The 19,505-nt window shown below is 40.8% G+C and overlaps 1 protein-coding gene across 1 annotated transcript in view; it reads right to left on the bottom strand.

Moving 5' to 3' along the window:
• Positions 1–19,505, bottom strand: part of STARD13 (StAR related lipid transfer domain containing 13) — a 255,721-nt gene that overhangs the window by 206,506 nt on the left and 29,710 nt on the right. Inside the window, exon 2 of the mRNA XM_072993776.2 lies at positions 16,294–17,139. Coding sequence (XP_072849877.2) covers positions 16,294–16,974 — 681 coding nt within the window. The 5' untranslated portion in view covers positions 16,975–17,139. The remainder of the gene's footprint in view (positions 1–16,293; positions 17,140–19,505) is intronic.

Below are 19,505 nucleotides of genomic sequence, written 5' to 3'. Positions count from 1 at the left end.
TATTGGTCTCCAGTGACATATCATTACACTTGATGATCTTTTCTAATTCTTTCATTGCTGTCCTTCTAAGGCTCAGTCTTCTTCTGATTTCTTCGCTGTGGTCTCCATTTGGATTGATGACTGAATCAAGTTATACCTTTGGTCATATACTACAAGAGAACAAAAAAAAAACTGTTTATCTAAGAAAAAAACATAATAGGGAGGACAAAGAGCCATTTATAAGGCAGTGAAGGATCACGGAGCTTGCTTCTGTTCCATGTGAGAAAGAACTCGGATCCAATTGCCAACTGTCCCTGGGCATAATTTTTCCAGCACTTGCCAGAATTTTGCTGGGTCTGTGCACAGTAAATCCAAAATTGTGTAACTGGTGTACGAGTTCTTTCCAGCTTCCTGCTGTGTGCATAGACATACCCAGGTCACATGGTCATTTGCATACACGGTTGCACACCTGGGCATATAAGAAAAAGCCAGAAAATTGCAAAAACTGCTTGCACAAATTTCTTTTATGTGATTTGTATTTTGACCATTGATATGTATGTGTTCCAGTAATGGACACATTTTCCCTCAGAACTTAAAATAAATGTATTATAAATGAAATAAATGACATGTCATTTCTTGGTTTTTAGAAATATATTTGAACTTATTTTTTTTTAAAAAAAAGCTTCTGATTTTTATGTAGAGTTTTATCCAGGAAACTACCTACAGTGTAAAATATGTTCTCTGTTTCACTATGAAGCATGTCGAAATAGGCATACTAGCTGCCCATAAATATGAACTTGAAGGAATGTGACAAAAATGAACAAGCATTTATAAAATGTGTAGAAAAGAGTGTTGGCTTCAATGTCCAGCTTTATGATATACTGGAATTAAAAAGCCTTCTGATCTCAGCTATAAATACTGGGATTGATGATTGCACAGACACACAATCCTTGCTTTTTGTCAATATTACTCAGTGCTTTTTTAGGGCAAATGACTTACAATTGTTCAGCATACAAGTACTTAGCCATTCAGTCATGAAGCTATTTATTGTGTTCTTGATCAAAGCCATTAGTGCCATTTAAAAAAATTTATGTATGCCAGATATCTAACCCCTAAATCTGGCATTTGATTATAAAGAACTTATTCAGAATGTTTCAGTGTCTATGACATTTCTGATTCCTCCTTTTTAAACATCCACACTCGTGTCATTGCTATTCATCTCGATGTAAAAAGAAAGACATAGCATGAAATTGAAATGTTACGGGAGTGCCAAACAGTCACCATACAAAGAAATGGACACACAAACTCTCAAAGGCTGAAAACATTTCTTCAGTTCAAAATGAAACAATCTTTAAAGTGATTTTGTAATGAAGGTAATACGTACAAGTGTATAAAGGTTAGTTGGGACAACCATGTATAATTTTTACCCTCCAATATTTACAAGGATTCAGTCAGGCTCTGTAACGGTAAGTCCTTCCATGAGCTATCATAACAGACATGCCATGCTTGCAAACAGGAATCCTGTTTGTCTAGTACAATGTTTTCCAGCCAGGCGGTTGTGACCCCCCAAGGGGGTCACAAAGTGTTTTCTGGGGTGTGTGTCACAGGGCACTTTATAAATGTTGTAAGGTAAAGGTAAAGGTTCCCCTTGACATTTCATCAGTCATGTCCGACTCTAAGGGGCGGTGCTGATCCCCGTTTCCAAGCTGTAGTGCCAGCGCTTGTCCGAAGACAGTTTCTGTTGTCACATGGCCAGCGCAACTTAAGCACGGAACACTGTTACCTTCCCACCGAGGTGGTACCTATTTATCTACTCACATTTGCATGCTTTCAAACTGTTAGGTTGGTGAGGAGCTGGGACAAAGCGGTGGGAACTCACTCCATCGTGTAGACTCAGTCTTACGACTGCTGGTCTTCTGACCCTGCAGCACAGAGGCTTCTGTGGTTTAACCTGCAGGAAGGGATGCGGGGCCCACAGCAGCAACAGACAGTGAGTGGCCAGTCCAGCCCCAAGGGGTTGGAACCTTGTTATGTCCACCTGTGGGGGGGTACTCGTATTTGTATATGAAAACCCCAATGCCTAGTCCTAACCCTAGAAATTAAGATGGAAAACAGTGGTCCCCAACCTTTTTCGAACTGTGAACTGGTTGGGGGGTATGGGGGGCATTCACAGGTTGGTGGGGGCAGCCATGTGTGCGTGTGCAGGTGGGCGGGGCACTCGTGCATGTATGGGTGGGGCACATATGGGGGTCGTGTGTGCGTGCGTGCTTGCAATGGAGGGGGGCGTGAGATCTGTCTCCACGGCCTAGTCCTGCCAAGGCCACAGCCTAGAGGGTCCATACCAATTTGAGCCCCTAGTCTGGGTTTATTCAGTAGCAGATTAAGTTTTTATTTTCCACAATGTCTCCAAAATGGCATGACTCTAGAGTAGAGATGGAAGTATTCATATATGAATATCCCCACACAGCTGGACCTAACATCCACTCATGTGTCTGGTAGCGGCGGCCTCGCTCATCCTTCCAATCACTCCCAGAGCACCACTCTCTTCCTGCTTGACTAGTCACTCCAGGCAGGGGAAGGGAGGACGAGTCTTCCTGCACAGCTACCACATGGCCAGCCAAGCGGGAATACCCTCCTCTTTACTCTAGAGCATTCTGGGAAACTAAGATGGAGAAAAAAAGTTAAGTACTGTATACCATTATAGAATGTTAGATGAGAAATGGAATAAAAATCGAATGTGGGAGGTGACAGCTTGCTCATTTCTTTGAAATATACAATAATTCTCTTGCTGCCACTACTTGACACATTGTTTGGAAAATTCGGATGAACAGTCTGAGCGACACAGCTCTCTGCTGAGAGTGTAAATGATTCTGGGAGTTTATAGGTGGGTAGGACAGAACATGCAACCTGGATTTTTCTATCCTTTTCTAGGCTGACTATTAGCCCATCTGAGAGCCTATCACACATTCATTAATTTTTTCTGAGCAAGATATGACACTTTCTAAAATACACACATGCAACTAGTCATATAGCAGATATCAGGGAATCAATCAAATAAATACTCCCATATGCTTGAATGGATAGCCTCCAAACTTTATATGAATACTAAGCACCAGAAAATCTGTTCAGTCAATGGAAACCTGTCTGGCTTGAATTGATTCAGACATGACTAGAAGAGTAAACAAGACACAGGAGGACACACTGTACGGCACATACAACAAATGGTTTAAAGAAGCATTATAGGACATTACTAAGTTAAGCTGCCTTAAGACCAAGAACGCTGTGGTTTGTGATCTAATTATAGTACTTGGATACTACTTGTTTTAAACACAAGCAACACATTTGCTATCCAGTTCTGAAAACAGAAATGAAACTAAGAATCCTGGTTCAATCAAGAGGCCGAAAAAACACAGAATATGGGCAACAGAGTAAAGAAATCAAGACATCTATTCTTCTTCCAACCAAATATCCTATTCAGCCCCAATTGTTCACAGAAGCTCTCAATATCTGACATCTAACAGAATGAATGTTCAAAATTGGCATGTACAGGAACAAATACTCTGGTTTTAAGGAAGAATATCCCTTTTGGCCAAGTTTTACACACAGTATTCAATATTGCAATCTGATTTGTTATAATTAGTTTATTTCATTTCCCTCTATTCACACAGCCTGCAGCAAGGTGTCATTCCTTTAACAGAGAGGATGACAGGCAACAATGAATTTAATTATCAGGCTGTCTAAAGACACTGCTGTTGACATATGTTGAAAAATTGGCATCCAAATAATCAGGAAAATTGTGTTGATGCTTATTTCTCTTTGAGATCATGAATTATCTTGGGTTCCCTTATGCAGTTTACATATCTGGCTGCAGAGCCAGTGCTTGGGAGTTCAATTTTCCCACCATGCTTACTTGGCAGGGACTGAACATGATGATCTATAGCAGTGGTCCCCAACCTTGGGCCTCCAGATGTTCTTCGACTACAACTCCCAGAAGCCTTCACCACCACCTCTGCTGGCCAGGATTTCTGGGAGTTGAAGTCCAAGAACATCTGGAGGCCCAAGGCTGGGGACTACTGATCTATAGGGTCCCTTCCTGTTCTGTAATTTTAAGATGATGATGATTTCATATTTTTCATTATTGATACCACTCAGATAACTCTTTCAAATAGTCTTTTAGATACCTATTACACAAATGTTTTGGCTTCCAGCTTTCTTTAATGATTCACAGGTATATATAACATATGTATCTTGACTCTGTAGCAAATGGAAATGCATTACAAATGCCAGAACACTTATCTTCCAACTCCTTTCTCCAGTACTAAATAAGATGGTAAATGCTGTTGAATATGCTTGAATTCCACATATGCCATAATACAACTAACTCCACTATGGCTGTGACTACATTGTCATTGTGGGATTTGATGTGGGTGTAAAACTGATGAATCCACTTTAAAAAACTGATGACATGACACAAAGAACAATTTGAACCAATCCACCAATTTTTGCTCACAACACAGATGTTTTCTCTCTCTACTACTGGAGGTTTCTACTTTTTCAAGCCAGAATTATTTGAACTGGCTTTCCCCCCCATATGATCAGCTGTTCTGTTCTCCAAAAGGATGGTGTTTGTGTTTGATTGTGTGTTTTACTCTGGTAATGTACTAAGCTGGGTGTGATATTTTGGAAAACATGGGGTTGGATTTAATGGTCTCTTCCAGCTCAGTTATTCTGATTCTATACTACCACCTGTGGCGTTGGCCCCTCATGCCCCTGCCTGACTCTCCAAACACAGAACACACAAAGGCAAACCAATATCTTCTTGTTACCCGCTGCCACCAGTTGATCACTAAATCGACATTACTTATGGAAGGATGAAGATGCAGGTCCAAACGTCACTGTCTTTTAAATAAAACTTGTTTATTGATTACGGATGTTTGATTATTAATCATAGGTAACTTCTACAGGTTTATTTATCATCAATCCCCACCTTCTATTAGTTATAACAGTTCTTATTCACTCTTCACTCTAATCAGATCTCCCAAATACCATACTCTTGCTCCTTCTCCACTCTCACTGACTGACTTGCTCTGACTCCGCCTCTTTATTACATATCTCTCAGCTCCACCTCTTAGCAACATTAGCCTGCAACATGAATATGCATGATTACTTAACATAATAAGGGTGAACGCTACACACCCCTGTGATCTTTCTCCCTAGACACTTCTGCCTCCTTCTTCAGACCACTCTCCTCCTTTTTCTCACGCTCCGGACTAACCCATTCTTCTGACCCCCAGCTTCTCCACTTTTTCTTCTCCTCCCCCTCTGTAATCAAGAACACTTCTACGTCCCTCTCTTCCTTTCCCATCTTTTCCGTCTCCTTTGCTCTAGTCCCCCCTTCTCTATAGTTAGATCTTTTACCTCCCTGGTCAAGGTGGGCTTAATATTGTCTCCTCCTCCTGCCTTCGACACATGAGGGGATGGCTCACTCTCTTCCTCAACTATCACCTCTTGTCTTCACTTCACACAGAGAATAGCAGATGTGGTTCAGATCAAACTGCATCAGATTGAGGGGCCAGTGCGAACACTGGCACCAAAACAATCTGGTCTCCGTGAGATCACCTTAATCCAAAGGCCGTGACTCAAGCACCAGCAAAGCCGCACTGCTTTGATTCGGCTTGCCAGTGAAGTTATAGCCATATGAGAGAAAACATTCTGCTAAGCATCAGCTTTTCCAGTTTTCTAGGAAACAATAAAGTATAAAGGACTCAGGAAACCCAGTTCTCTTTTTCTCTCTCCTTTACACTCCCTTACACATAAACCTCCCTTTTGTTCTCAGCGATCCTGTGTTCTCAGTTCAATCATATTGACACTCAGTGACCTGAATTGTTACTAATGGGAATAAGTGAGATCTGGAACAAAACGTTGCACTGTGTCCTTGCCTCTCACACAAGTGATCTTGTTCAAAGTATCAGACTGTCAGCCATGCCCTCCTACAGAAAGCTCAGCAAACACAAAACAGGTCATTCTACTTTCTTCCCCCTTTTCTTTTCCAGCTGACATTCAGAAGTATTTGTCCTCTACTTTCTTCTTCTTCTTCTTTTAAAAAGATCTCTCTCGTAAAATCCTCCTATCCTCAAAATGTTCTGGTGACTTTTTGTTCCAGATACATTTCTGGCAACATACACCACTCCAGTGCTGCTGATGTTTTAAAAATAGTCAGGTACAGATGACAGTTATGTGAGACAATGGGAAAGTAACCACAGGACAGACAGAAAGTATGCATGGGACCCATCACTGTGTCTCTCCCCTGTTCCAAACAGCAGCTTCAGAGGTGCATCATAAAGAGAATGGTGACGCTCCAGGGCGGTAGGACTAGTCCCCCTTACACTATGGATTTTGAATTCCCATCTCTCAAATGGTAAAATCTGTCATGGCTCTATTTCTTTGCTTAGTTTCACTACAATGCATCCTCCTGATTCAGAAGATACATTATTGTAGACTTTACATTGTAGAGTGGAGGCATATAATATACTGAAGGTAGAGAAGAGCTTCAGGCCCTGGTCACATGAGGAGAATGTTCTCTAATTATCCCCCAGTTAGTTCGTTGCTTTTTTTCCTGGTCACATCATGCAGAGACAAGATTGAGACATTTTCCGGGCTAGCAGTATAACTGTTGAACATAAGTTGTAATCAGGAAGGTTGTGTTATTTTGTACCTTTGTTGTACTGGAGCATTCCTTATGGGGAATGCCTGCGTGCATGTCCTGCCCCACTTCTTTTCAAAATCAAACCAGCCACCATTACTGTGGCATGCACATTAATTTTAAAAAAATTTCATGCCTGACAAATTGATATGTTAGTAAAAGTAAGTCATCAGGTGGGGTTCCACCATTCCATTTCAATTTAAAACTGCATGAGGTATTTTGGCTTAAATTTATGGCCTTTTCTAGGGGTTGTATAAAAATTTTAAAAAGGGAGGAGAAAAAACAGCTCCTGAAAAAGGCCATAAATACAGGCCAAAAGGTGTTGGTCAAAATTGAAATAAAGGATTTATTTTCTTAATCTTGACTCTACAGTTTGTCCTTCTGCATCACATTTGTTGGATGTACTGTACCAGTTTTTATTCCTTCTAGATTGATTTGTCAATCTGACAGCCTTTATAAAAAAAACCATGTGCTGCCCTCTCTCTAGAAGCATAAACAGATCTCAGAGGAAAAGGAAGAAAGGCTAAGGGTACCAGTCTACATGTTGCTTGGGAAAAGACAAAATGGGGAACAGACTACTTATTGCTTGGTTCAAATCACCATTTATATCTAGTGATGGCTCTACTTCCAACAGATCACAGGTGTGCCAACAAGCATTTAAAATAGAAAGGTTTTCCAATTTTCACCTCTGAAGTATTAGATGAGAAATATATGACAGCAGGCACTTAGACTGCTCCTTTGGTTTTTATATTGTACTTCTTTTATAGCTTTCAGAGGTCAATGGTCAGACTTCTATTGATAATTTTTGCTTGCATAATGGAAACTGTGTAAGGTGCTCCAGAGAACTGCTACTCAGTAATATGGAACAGCTCACATTCCTAAGCATGTGCTCAAGTTGAAAACCAACACTTCATTAATGAGGAGCAATTTATTGCTGCTACTGTACTTACATGATTTCCCTTACAAAAGTGTAAATTGCTAATAGGATTATGGCCTCCATTTTTAACTATTATATAAGAGACCACTGTTTCAGATTTGAAAGTAGCTTTTGTCCCAAAATGAACAAAGCATTACCAAAACTGGTTGTTGAAATAGGATGTTTACAGATGGCAACCTTTTAAATCCTTTCTCTGTTTTAAAGTGACATTGCTGGGAAATGTTTCGGAATACTACAGGAATGTAGTGATTGAAAGTTGACTATCTTGTTATTCAACAGTTAGAGTAAGATCTATTTTTATTTTTTATAAGAAATTTGGGTAACTTACTTCGTTAAGACTGAAATTCCTTATAAAGGGCTCATGAGGTTTCTACCATCTTGGATTTAGTACTGTACCCCTGCCAGTACTTGTAGGGTTCATGTCTAAGGTTTCTACTAGCGGTGTACATTCAGATTCTGGAATATTTGGAATGCACTGAATAGTTACAAATACATATGGATCCAAATTTGATAGTTCCAAATATCTGGAATAATAATCCCTGATATTCATAGGCCCATTTATTTCTATAGATTAGAAAGCATAAAAGTAGATTCCTGCTTGTACAGCAAGAAGTGAAGTGAAACCTCTTTCTTGGGCATCCTGGAGTTATTTCTGGAGAAATTAAATTTACAGACGTGCTGGCACTAAGAGCAATGGGAGCAAAGAATTCAGTGTGAGGTTGCCATATATTTCTCAAAAGAGAGGGGCTGGGGTGAAAGCAAAAACGGTAAATGATGTCTGTCTTCACCAGCCAGAATATATTCTTTCCCATATTATAGAATTGTTGTAGAGCTGGAAGGAACCTTGGAGGTCTTCTAGTCAAACCACCTGCTCAAGGCAGATCTCATACCATCCTGGACAGATGGCTGTCCAATCTTTTCTTGAAAACCTCCAGCTATGCGGCACCCACAACATGAGGAGGCAAGCCATTCCACTGCTTAATGGTTCTCACCATCAGGTAATTCCTCCTTATTTCCAGATTGGATCTCCCTCTGACAAGATTCCACCCACTGGTTCTTGTCCTACCCTCAGGCGCAATGAAGAATAAATTTATGCCCTGCAGCACATTGCTGACTCATCCTTAAGCGGTGGGCCACCACGACACCTAAATCCCTCTCACAGGTACTACTGTCGAGCCAGGTACCACCTATCCTGTACCTGTACATCTGGTTTCTCCTGCCTAAGTGCAGGACCTTACTTTTCCCGTCACTGAACAGCAGCTTCTACTGGGAGGAGCGGGAAAGTCTTCAACTGCTATTACAAGCCCCTTCCCCAAACCAGACATTGCCTTCCATGTCTATACCATGGAGCTTCATCATATTTAATATTTACACTTAACCCACAGCCCCTATTCCCAGCAAACCTGTGTGCAAAGCATCATTGTGCTTATGCTATGCACTGCTGAGGTCTTAGGACGTGCCTCAGCGCAAAGGTGGTAGGTAAGTGGCCTGCCGAACTCTCTGACTGAGTGCTAAGTGCTACTTAGGGGAGGCGGCTTTGGCATCACATGCTGTATCCCATGCTGTTGGCACAGTTAAGATCAACCACAGGTTATGTGCTGCTCCAATCTGCCTGCTGATCCTGCCCAGGGTATTGACCCACTCCCAGTGTGACCTGTTCTCTGCTTCCCCAATGCTGCTGGGATTTCCTGCTGGAATTCTCCACTGTTCTGGATTCAATAAGTGTGCCCATTACAGTCCTTTCCTAATACCTCAAGACTGTTGGCTGTTGGTGCACACTCTTATTTTTTGGCGCAATCAATGTGAAGGTATCAAAGGACACTGGGAAATCCTTTACAATGTTTTGCCTCTTTGTCTTAAAATGGGAAAATAATGACTACACAGTATTCATATTGACTGTAACAGGGAACTGGATATCTAGATATTCCAATTTTTAAAAATTCTGAATCTGAAGGACTGCAATTCTAAATCTGAATGTTAGTGCCTGTGCACATTTACTTTCTCCTGCCATAACAAATGTTCAATGCAATGTAAGAAATTACCACAACAAACTATAAGAAATGGAAGTAGGGATAGCCACCTCAGAGTATCAGCTGAATGTGCAACCAGATTTAGTAATTTAATATACCTTTAGACCACCTGAAAACCAAATTTTTGGGATATACCTAATACATTAAAATGATTTTTAAGTAAAATATTTATTTATTTATTTGATTGATTTGCACCCCGCCCATCTGGTCTATAATACCACTCAAAATATTCGAAGTAAACAACCACAATAGTCCCACTCCTCTATCAGGAAAGAAGTCACACCTAGTATTAAAAAAATGAATACATACAGGCACACAAGGTAAAACCTAAAATAACCTAAAACCGAAATTCCTCAAGAGGTGGGCTCGAGGCCCTCACAGCCCATCAGGCCAGCAAGGCAGTCGAGAGATGGGCGGCCATGGCCTTCAAAGAGAATCGACATTAGCCGTGCCTTCTGACAGAAACGGCGGAGGCTGACTCGTCCATCTCCGCCGTGTCAACCTCAACCGCGCTACTAACCGTTTTTTAAAAAGAAAGGGGGGTGGGGGAAAGGCCGCACCATAGAAGACAGAAATAGTGCGGGCAAAAGCACTTCTCCTCCCTCTTGTTTCCCTTAAAAATTAAAAAAGTACCGCTCCTTTAACGTCCCAAAGGAGCGACTCGTTGAGAAAACGCGCGCGCTCTCTTCTTTCCCTCCCCCCATTTGCCTCTCATCCCCCTCCCCCCTCCTTCGCTCTTTCCGCATCGACCAACTCGTGCATGTGCGCGGTCGGGAGCGCGCGCGTTCCTCTGACGTAACGAAGAGGGCCGCACCGCTTTCCCTTAATGAGGCTGCGGCGCCATCTGGCGACCGGCCCATCGGAATCGCATTCGAGCGCGCACACACACCTCCCACAGAAGGGTGGAGACTACAAGGAGCGCGAGCGAGACTAACGGTTAAGCATAAGAAGGTCGCGCGCAGAGTGCGACGGAGGAGTTGACGCAGGGGTGCGTCACTGTCACGCGGGAGGGGGTGGAGCTTTGACGCAATGGCCAGGGCGGAGATTGAGACGGTTTGTGAGAGGGAGGGGGTCCAGAGCAGGGCGCGGAGCGGGGTAGAAAATGCCGAGACAACGGGAAGGGTTGGAGGGTCTATGCCTCGCTTGCCTTCTTAGACAGTCCCGTGTGTCGGTTTCCGTTGAAAGTACTTCCACTGAGCTCACCGGGACTCATTAAGTAAACATGTAGGGGACTGCACACTGTTAGGAAGCAAAAAACTTGGGCTGTTGCATTAGAAGGAAAAGGAGGACTAGAAAAATAACACAAAGCAGCCCTTCTCGCCGGTAAACTCCACCGGCTTCTGGAGTGCTGCTTTTTGAAACCGGTAAGAGTAAACTGGGGCAGAAACAAAAGGTAGCAGAAGGTTATGAGCCCGATAGGGGTTCTTAAAGGGCTGGCTGGCTGAGAACGTGAAAGTCCCACACTGGATCAGACTAAAAATCATTTTCTTCAAGAAGGAGATGATGGCGATCGAGCAGGTTTTTCAGCTACTGCCTGCCTTCCAGCAACTGGTGTTCTGTAATATCTACCTATGAAAGCCCTAATGGCTATTTCCCACCAATGTTGTTGCCCTTGGAGGTGACTTTCTAATAAGATAATTCTAGAAATCGATTATGCCCGATGTGGAGAACTACTTCGTTTTGCTTGCTCTTGAGTCTTGTTTGGTTTTATACAGTGATTTGGGCTTGAGTGTAGATATGGAGTTGTCTTGGAAGTAAACATAGTGTGGTAGTAGGCTAGGGAAGAGCACTTTAACCAAACAGCAAAACCAGGGGAAACTGTTTCCCAATTGTTATGCATTTTGGATAGGATGGTGAAGTTACTCTGTGTTCTGTACTTTAATTGCAAGCTACCCAGATAACTCAGTTTGTGCTATTTGTGTTGTGCTTCAGAATTCTTCTAAGAGATGTCCTCATAAAACCTGTAATTCTGCATCAGATATTTGTGTCAGTTGTATTTTGCACAACAAAGGAAAATACTAACAGTAATAAAGAAAGGCTCAGGAGATCATTATCCAGTAGGTGGCAGTCATAGAGCCTCTTCTGGCCAGGACATGGAAAGCAGGAGAGAGAACAAACATTTGTAGTGTTTAGCATATCCTTCTTGTGCTTACAAATCATGTTCCTATGTGTTGTTTAAACCTGTCAGTCCTCATGACAGAAGGATAGTAGGCAACAGGATTCTATCCTTGGTTTATTCTTCTAAAATAAACTGACTGTACCACATGTAAATGATTGGACCTTGGAGGTAATATGCGGTGCCTGTAGCACTACAGTAGAACCTAGGGTTTGCAACACATGGCCTTCGTGGAACATCCGTCATTCTTCTGTACAAGATATGAACAGAAAATGTATTTTGTGTGATGATTCATTTAAGAAACAACAGGACTGTTTGAAGCTTCTAAATTCATTACGTTATTTCTGTATAATGCCAAGTAGTTTAAAGATTTTTTATACCTTCATTCAGTTATCAGTCCAAACAGATTTCAGCTAAGAAATTGGAAGAAGGCTGTGGCTTAGAAGAGCAGCTATGAAGGAAGTCGAAAATAACTTTGTGTTTGGATGTGCTGCTGACGACAGGCTAATATGATCATATTGTGCTATTCCTATGAAAGGATGTGGGGAGTCGGACATGACTTAACGACTAAACAACAACAACAATGAAAGGATATAAAAGTTGGACAGTGAAGGAACCTGACACAGGTGGGGAACCTGATTTGGTGTTGAAGGAGAGCTTTACAGATACTATGGACTGCTAGAAAGAGAAATAATTGGTCACCAGATCAAATTGCGCTTGAATACTTTAGAAGCAAAAATTATTACATTGAGGTTGCTGTGATTTGGGCACATCATAAGAAGACAGGGTTTCTTGAAAAAGAGAATACAGCTGGGATAAGCTGAAGGCGGCCGGAAAATAGAAGGCTGAACATGAGATGGATTGACTAAATAAAGGAAGTCATTAGTTGAATTTTTAACTTCCGAGCAGGACTGGTAATAGAACCTTTGGGAGGTCACTAATTCATAGGTTTGCTATAAGTTAGAATGGAATTGACAGCACACAAAAACTGTGTACAGTGGTGCCTCGCTTAACGGGCGCCCTGTTTAATGACGAAATCACATAGCAATTAACTTTTTGCAATCGCTTTTGTGATCGCTTTGCAATGTTCCCTATGGGGAAAAATTGCTTTGTGATGATCGGTACCGTTTTGCTTACCGATCATCGCAAAGCGATGATTTTTCACAGCTGATCGGCGGTTCCAAAATGGCCGCCGGGTAAAAAAAATGGCCACCCAACTCAGTCAGGTCACTACTTGCACCCAACAAAATACTTGTAGTATTATTTTAACTATATCAGAGTACACCAAGACATTTGTTTGCCCCAAGAAATACATTTAACTGAATAATTAAAGTCATGGTTGAGCCCAAATATACAGCACTGGGAGAGGCTGTTTCCATTACCTTCGTACAGGTCACTGCTTTTTATCTGCTGTCTTATATTCTGGCAGTAACCACAGAACAGCAATACATGTAGAAACTAGGGTGCTGTTGTAACTCAGTCAGAGGGTGCATATAGTGTTGCTGAGACAGTCGGATTGCAGTCTTCCATTTGCTGAACTGAGTTTAATTGCAGACCTCAAGACACCTACCTTTAAAAAAATTCTGTTTCTTTACTTCCTTTCTCCCTTTTTCTCTTTCTTTTGTATGACTTAGCTTTGTGATGGTTTCTGAAGATCTTGCACACTTTTGTAGTGTTTTGTTTGATTTTTCTGGTCTATGGATTTTTCACTCATATCAGTATGGCTACTTTTAAAAAAGATTACCTTGAAATAAGAGTAGGAATGGTTCCCCCTCACTCAGAATACATTTATATTACAATGTAAATATAGCAGAGAAACCCATAGTAAGTCCAAGAAAGCTTCGGTAAATTTGGGATTCAAACAAGCAAATTCTTAACCATTTAGCTCAGTTTTTAACAAGCTTCATCATAAAGCAGGGATAAGTGATCTCAGCCGGTCTGAGAGACATCTTTCAGTATGGCTAGTGGTCCTGGGAGCTATGTTCTCAAGTTTTTTGTTAACTGAAAAATGAATTTCAAAATGTTTTTAAACTGAAAAAGCCTCCTTATGTCTTCTGGTAGCAAATATCATTTTTATTTTTTACAAAATTAAGAATTGGGGTATGGAGGGCCTGCAGTGCTGGTTATTATGTTATTAAGTAGCATCTGTCTTAAATGACTGACCCTAAAACATGCAAAAATTGAACCTATGCCATCTAGATACCAGAAATGGACTTCCTGAGCAGTATTTGGGAGTAGGCGGTAGCAGGCCTACAAAAATGGGTAAGGGGAGCTTGTTTGTCCACATCATTCATAACATTTGGTGTCCGTTATACTGTAAGGATGAAGAGAATTGTCAAAGCAAAGCACTGCCACAGGGGAAAAAATCCTCCTTTGAATGCCACCTTATGTATGTGTAGGCAACAGGAACAGCCAGGAGGGCTTGGTTTATATATTTCCGTTAATGAGCAGATTGATGTAAGAGAAGGCTGTCCCCTCAGATAATCCTGGTCCCAGGGTGTTAATGATGTTGTATTTTTTTTCACATCAAATTGAAAGTGATTGTTAATAATCTGACAGCCTGTATGCTTCTTTAGGAAAAGATGTAACATTCCTGTGGCAGGATCTCTCATTAATCTGACTGCTGAGTTCTGTTCTATCTGCAGTTCCAGACAAGAGTCAAGGGAAGGCCCATATGCAACACTTCCATAGAATCTCAGTTCCAATCCTGAGATCAGCAGTGCATGGTAAACTGTCCATACCATATCAAAGAAGATGTTAGAAGGCAGTTGTAGGTGCAGATTTCACCCAGCCTCTACATTAGGTGGTTTGACAAGTACGCCCAAGCTCTTCTGAATGGAAAAATACAGCCCCATCTGGAATAGCAATCTGTCTTGTTTCTGGATCTGGCAGCTGCCTACTCACAAAATCATTAAAAATAATTTGAAAGATGCCTTCAAATTTATTCAGAAAAAGGATAGTAAGCAGTTACTGAAATTACAATTACCCCAGGCTATCCTCCTTATAGGAATCAAACATGAACAGTGAAGCAGTAGGCCTTGATGATGAACTTTGCTTATTTATTTATTGTGTACTATGGGAATCCTGTTTTGTCGATGCTCAGTATTCAGGTACAGTGGTGCCCCACTTGAAAACCGGTCATTGCGTTCCAATGGGGAAATACCTCATTGTCCAGTGAAGATTGCCCTTAGAGAACCGCCAATCAGCTGTTTAAAATCGCTGTCTTCTGAAGCAGGGGTCCGGAAAACAGCCATTTTGCGAAGGGAGGGAAGCCATTTTGCGGAGTCGGAAAATTTGTCGTTTAGTGAACAAACAGTTCGAGAAGCAGGCTCCTAATCGACATCAAGCGAAAAAAACCCATTGGAACCATCGTTTTGCGATCACAATAGCGATCGCAAAAAACTCATTGTAAAGCCATTTTGACGTCATGCGGGGTAAGCGTCAAGCAGGGCACCACTGTATATTACTTTCATGTGATTCTGCAGTTGACAACTAAACATATGCTAGTACTGTATCTTATTGTTTGTCTCAACTAGAATGGATCCAGTGGTTGCAGCCCAGTTCTCCATGCAGTGAGGATGATGTCATCAACCGTGGCTATTTCAAGGCAACGGTAATCTTCTTGGAGGGACCCTTCCAGGTTGTGTGGATCCCTAGGAATCCCTTTTGCCTTAGAGCAGCCTTCAGGAGCTATAGAATGGGAGGGAGAACTTTTTCAAGCTGGAAAATCACTGATCCCTAGTTCTACTATCAGTCATTTTCCATCTGATGTGTTCCCTTGCCTATTTCACCGTTCCTGCCCCAGGATGATGGAGGTCCTATACTCCACAAAACTGTAGGGCTCTAGAAATCTTTTTATTCCCCTGAAACCATTGTGGCACGGCCGTGGCTGATCATTCTCATTGCACAGCTTGGCTCTGTTAACAGGATTACAGCCGCTGACACAGTATGTCATTACTTAAGTAGGGAAAAAAAGAGTTCTTCTGTATGGGAGATATGTGGACTCAGGAGTTATTGGGGGATCAAATGTTATATGAACTCTGCCTTAGACTGCCAATTACTGTATTCCTGTCTGCCCGCCACCTCCAGTAATGGAAGGAGCTTCAAGTACAATATAAGGGAATCAACAATGGCACCATATTTGCTGTTAGTACACCCAAAGCAATTTGAATGTAGAAAAATTAAAATGTGAGAACCAAACAATCCTATAAAAACCAGGAATGTCTGAAATGCATTGAAGGGAACAATCCTCTAAGCATTCTCCAGCTTCCTGGTTACAGCTTCTGCTGCTATAGCCAGTGTGATCAGGAAGGATCATGTAAATTAAGAGAGCAGCATGTGAGTACACTACATTGAGGAAAGTTGCTCAGATTGTGGATGTAAATCTCTGTTGTGTCGATCTTGCTCTGTGATTTTATTCCTTCTGCTGCAGTAGCCAAAGACTATAGCAATTTATAAATCTGAACAGTGAACTGAAACATAATTCACGTGCTTCCCCTTCTGTTCTTATGACATAAAATAATCTTACCTGCAGCTGCAGTTTGTGGTCTTTCAGTTTCTTCTTGTAGCAATCTCTGCCACTGCTGACAGGGAAGACATCTTCATAACTAATATGTTGACATCTGTCTTGTTTTGCTTGAGAAATATACTTTTTCTGCTGGCTCTTCAGTGCTGTCTTATACCGAGGTAGCTCTGTGAAAATGTATTCATCCTCTTCATCCTCTTGATCGTCGGATGAAGATGTTTCTATATGTGTTATTTCATCTATCCAAAATGTAGAGTTAGTTCTATGTATTGGCAATTTGAGATCTGAACAAGTGTTAGAGTTTACCTTATGTCTTAGAGTAGTTTCATCATGGGCTCTATGCAGTTTATTATGCAGGTTTGATTTAGGAGGAAGATAGGAAAGAGGCTGGGCTGGCTCCCCTACTTCTTTGTAATCTGGGGAAAACAATAATTCCCCATCAGTCTGGTTTCCCTCGGGCTCTTCATCAGAATACAGCTGGCCAAGAACAGTGGCTGGTTCCACTGATGGTTTTCCATTTGTAATGTGCGACTTAAATGAAGGATTTGAACAACTTTCCAGAAAACGGCAATAGATTTTCCCTTTTGATACATCCTTTATCACTGTTGAAGTCCCAAGTATCTTCTCAGCATTAGCAAGCATAAGATAAGGCAACAACACTTTTCGATATTGCTCAGCTTCCATTCCTGTATGTTTAATCCATTAGGCAAGGGCAAATCCCATTTCATTTCAAAACGTCCCGTGAATCATGAGTTTTATGTAGTCCATATATATATATATATCAGAAGATATACAGTATATCTGTTGTTACCTGGAGAATCTTGAGTATTCTATAAGTTGTCTTCACTCCTGAAATTCAAAGTATAAAGTTAGAAATATTACTATGCTTGTATTTTAGTGAAATTGTGAATCATTTTTACAGTTGAAGACTACAAGGGCATCTGCTTTTCACATAAGTTCTTGAGATGACAGAGAGGCATATATGCATTACTCTGCAGAAGAACCACCTAGAAAAATGAGCACAGGATTTAGTATCTCAGTATTCTCACACATTTAAAAAAATATTGCTAACATTTATGACTGCAGTTTCATGAAATCTTAAAAATAGTATGAAGCGATAGCAGTGCTCCAAAAAGTGACTGTTTCAAATTAGGCAAACAGGGCAAAACACTTCTCTGCTTTTATTTCTTTTCCCCCTTTTCTTCTATATGGCTGAATATCTATTTTTGTTAACCTAGTTTCCCTGTGACATTAGAATCAAGAAATGTGGTTTGCCATGCTTGCACATTAGTTATCTAGCAGGAATGGAAACAATATTTTGATGTACATGACAGGTTTCCTACTTTGGATGTCATGAGAAAACTGGTTTGAGAAACCAAGGTATATCTGTAGAGAGGAAAGGGAAAGGAGTGGTGGAGGAGGGTATGCTTCAACTTGTTGCTTAACCTCCTTCATCAAACCATATTTGGTTTATTAGGAATGCTAGGAGAATGCAGGGTTGTGCTGGTAGTCACAAGAGAATGTTCTTCCCCTATAGCCCTCTGTGCTATCTGAATACAGGTTCCCACACTTCCAGAGCCAGTGCAGTGGATGCATGGGGAAGCTGGAATGGATGTGTTTGTGTCACCTTTTCCTAATTACATTATTCTACAAGCTGAATTTTGCTCTTAATATTTGAATCCAGCCATATGTTGCAAACATAATTCCTATGTATATGTGGATGCTCCTCCAGTGTTTACCACAGAAAGAAATTTCAGTACAGTAATTCATGTCCTTTATTAATAGTTGAAAGATGCAAGGATCCTCATTGGGAGAGTGACATTAAGACAATTATTGTTTATATTATAATCCAAAAGAAAACAAAGGATGCAGTCTTATATTATTTTAGTTACGGTAGGCTAGTTTGGCCTGAAGTATGAAACTGAGAGTCTTTCCTGAACAATTCAAGTTTAAAGGTGCCTTGGAGGTTAGTAATCAAAACCAAGCTCAAAACAGATTAACAGTACAGTAAAGCTAGCACTTCCTATATGAAGATAATGAGGAAAAATGCGTTTTAGTCAGAGTGTGACTTAATTTAATAAAATAATCTCTCACACAAATTATTGAATTTGACGGATATTATATAGTATGTAGAATCAAATAAAATTTTGTGGCTGAATGCTTGCAAATATATACAGAAATACAAGACAAAATATTTAATATAGCAGGGCCTCATTCTAAATCATCTCTGTATTAGATATTCCCTTTACAGCTTTTTGCTCAGGAAAATATCTGAAATCAACAGCACATATAGTTAGAAGTTTTTTTAACCCCCCCCCCCCCGCAAAAAACCAAAAAACTTTGTGATCTCCATTTGTTTTTAGAAAGAAGTGAACTATTTTTTGGTGAGCATTTAGAATTTTTCAAATTTTGTGATTAGTGTTGTTTTGACATCAGTGTGTATCGATTATTTGATACAATCTAGTTGACACCGTACTTATTTTTAAGTGGACCTTACAAATAGCAGAGAAGAGAAGGGAAACAAAATGCAAGGGAAATAGGGAAAGTTACAGAAAATTGAATGCTGACTTCCAAAGAATAGCAAGGAGAGACAAGAGGGCCTTCTTAAATGAACAGTGCAAAGATATAGCGGAAAATAATAGAAAAGGAAAAACCAGAGATCTGTTCAAGAATATTGGAGATATTAAAGAAACATTTTGTGCAAAGATTGATTGGTTGATTTATTTATTTATTTAATTTATACGCCTCCCCTCTAGACCATGTCTACCAAGATGGACATGATAAAGGACAAAAATGGCAGGGACCTCACAGTAGCAGAAGACATCAAGAAGAATACACAAGAATATACAGAGGAATTATACCAGAAAGATCTGGATGTCCCAGACAACCCAGATAGTGTGGTTGCTGACCTTGAACCAGACATCCTGGAGAGCGAAGTCAAGTATGCCTTAGAAAGCATAGCTAACAAGGCCAGTAGAGGTGATGGCATTTTAGTTGAATTATTTAAAATCTTAAAAGATGATGCTGTTAAGGTGCTACACTCAATATGTCTGCAAGTTTGGAAAACTCAGCAGTGGCCAGAGGACTGGAAAAGATCAGTTTACATCCCAATCCCAAAGAAGGGCAGTGCCAAAGAATGCTCCAACTACCGTACAATTGCACTCATTTCACACGCTAGCAAGGTTATGCTCAAAATCCTGCAAGGTAGGCTTCAG

The sequence above is a fragment of the Pogona vitticeps genome, chromosome 3 (genome assembly GCF_051106095.1).
Source record: "Pogona vitticeps strain Pit_001003342236 chromosome 3, PviZW2.1, whole genome shotgun sequence".
Lineage (NCBI taxonomy): Eukaryota > Metazoa > Chordata > Lepidosauria > Squamata > Agamidae > Pogona > Pogona vitticeps.
The sequence above is the reverse complement of the archived record's forward strand: the minus strand, read 5'-3'. Positions and strand labels throughout refer to the sequence as shown.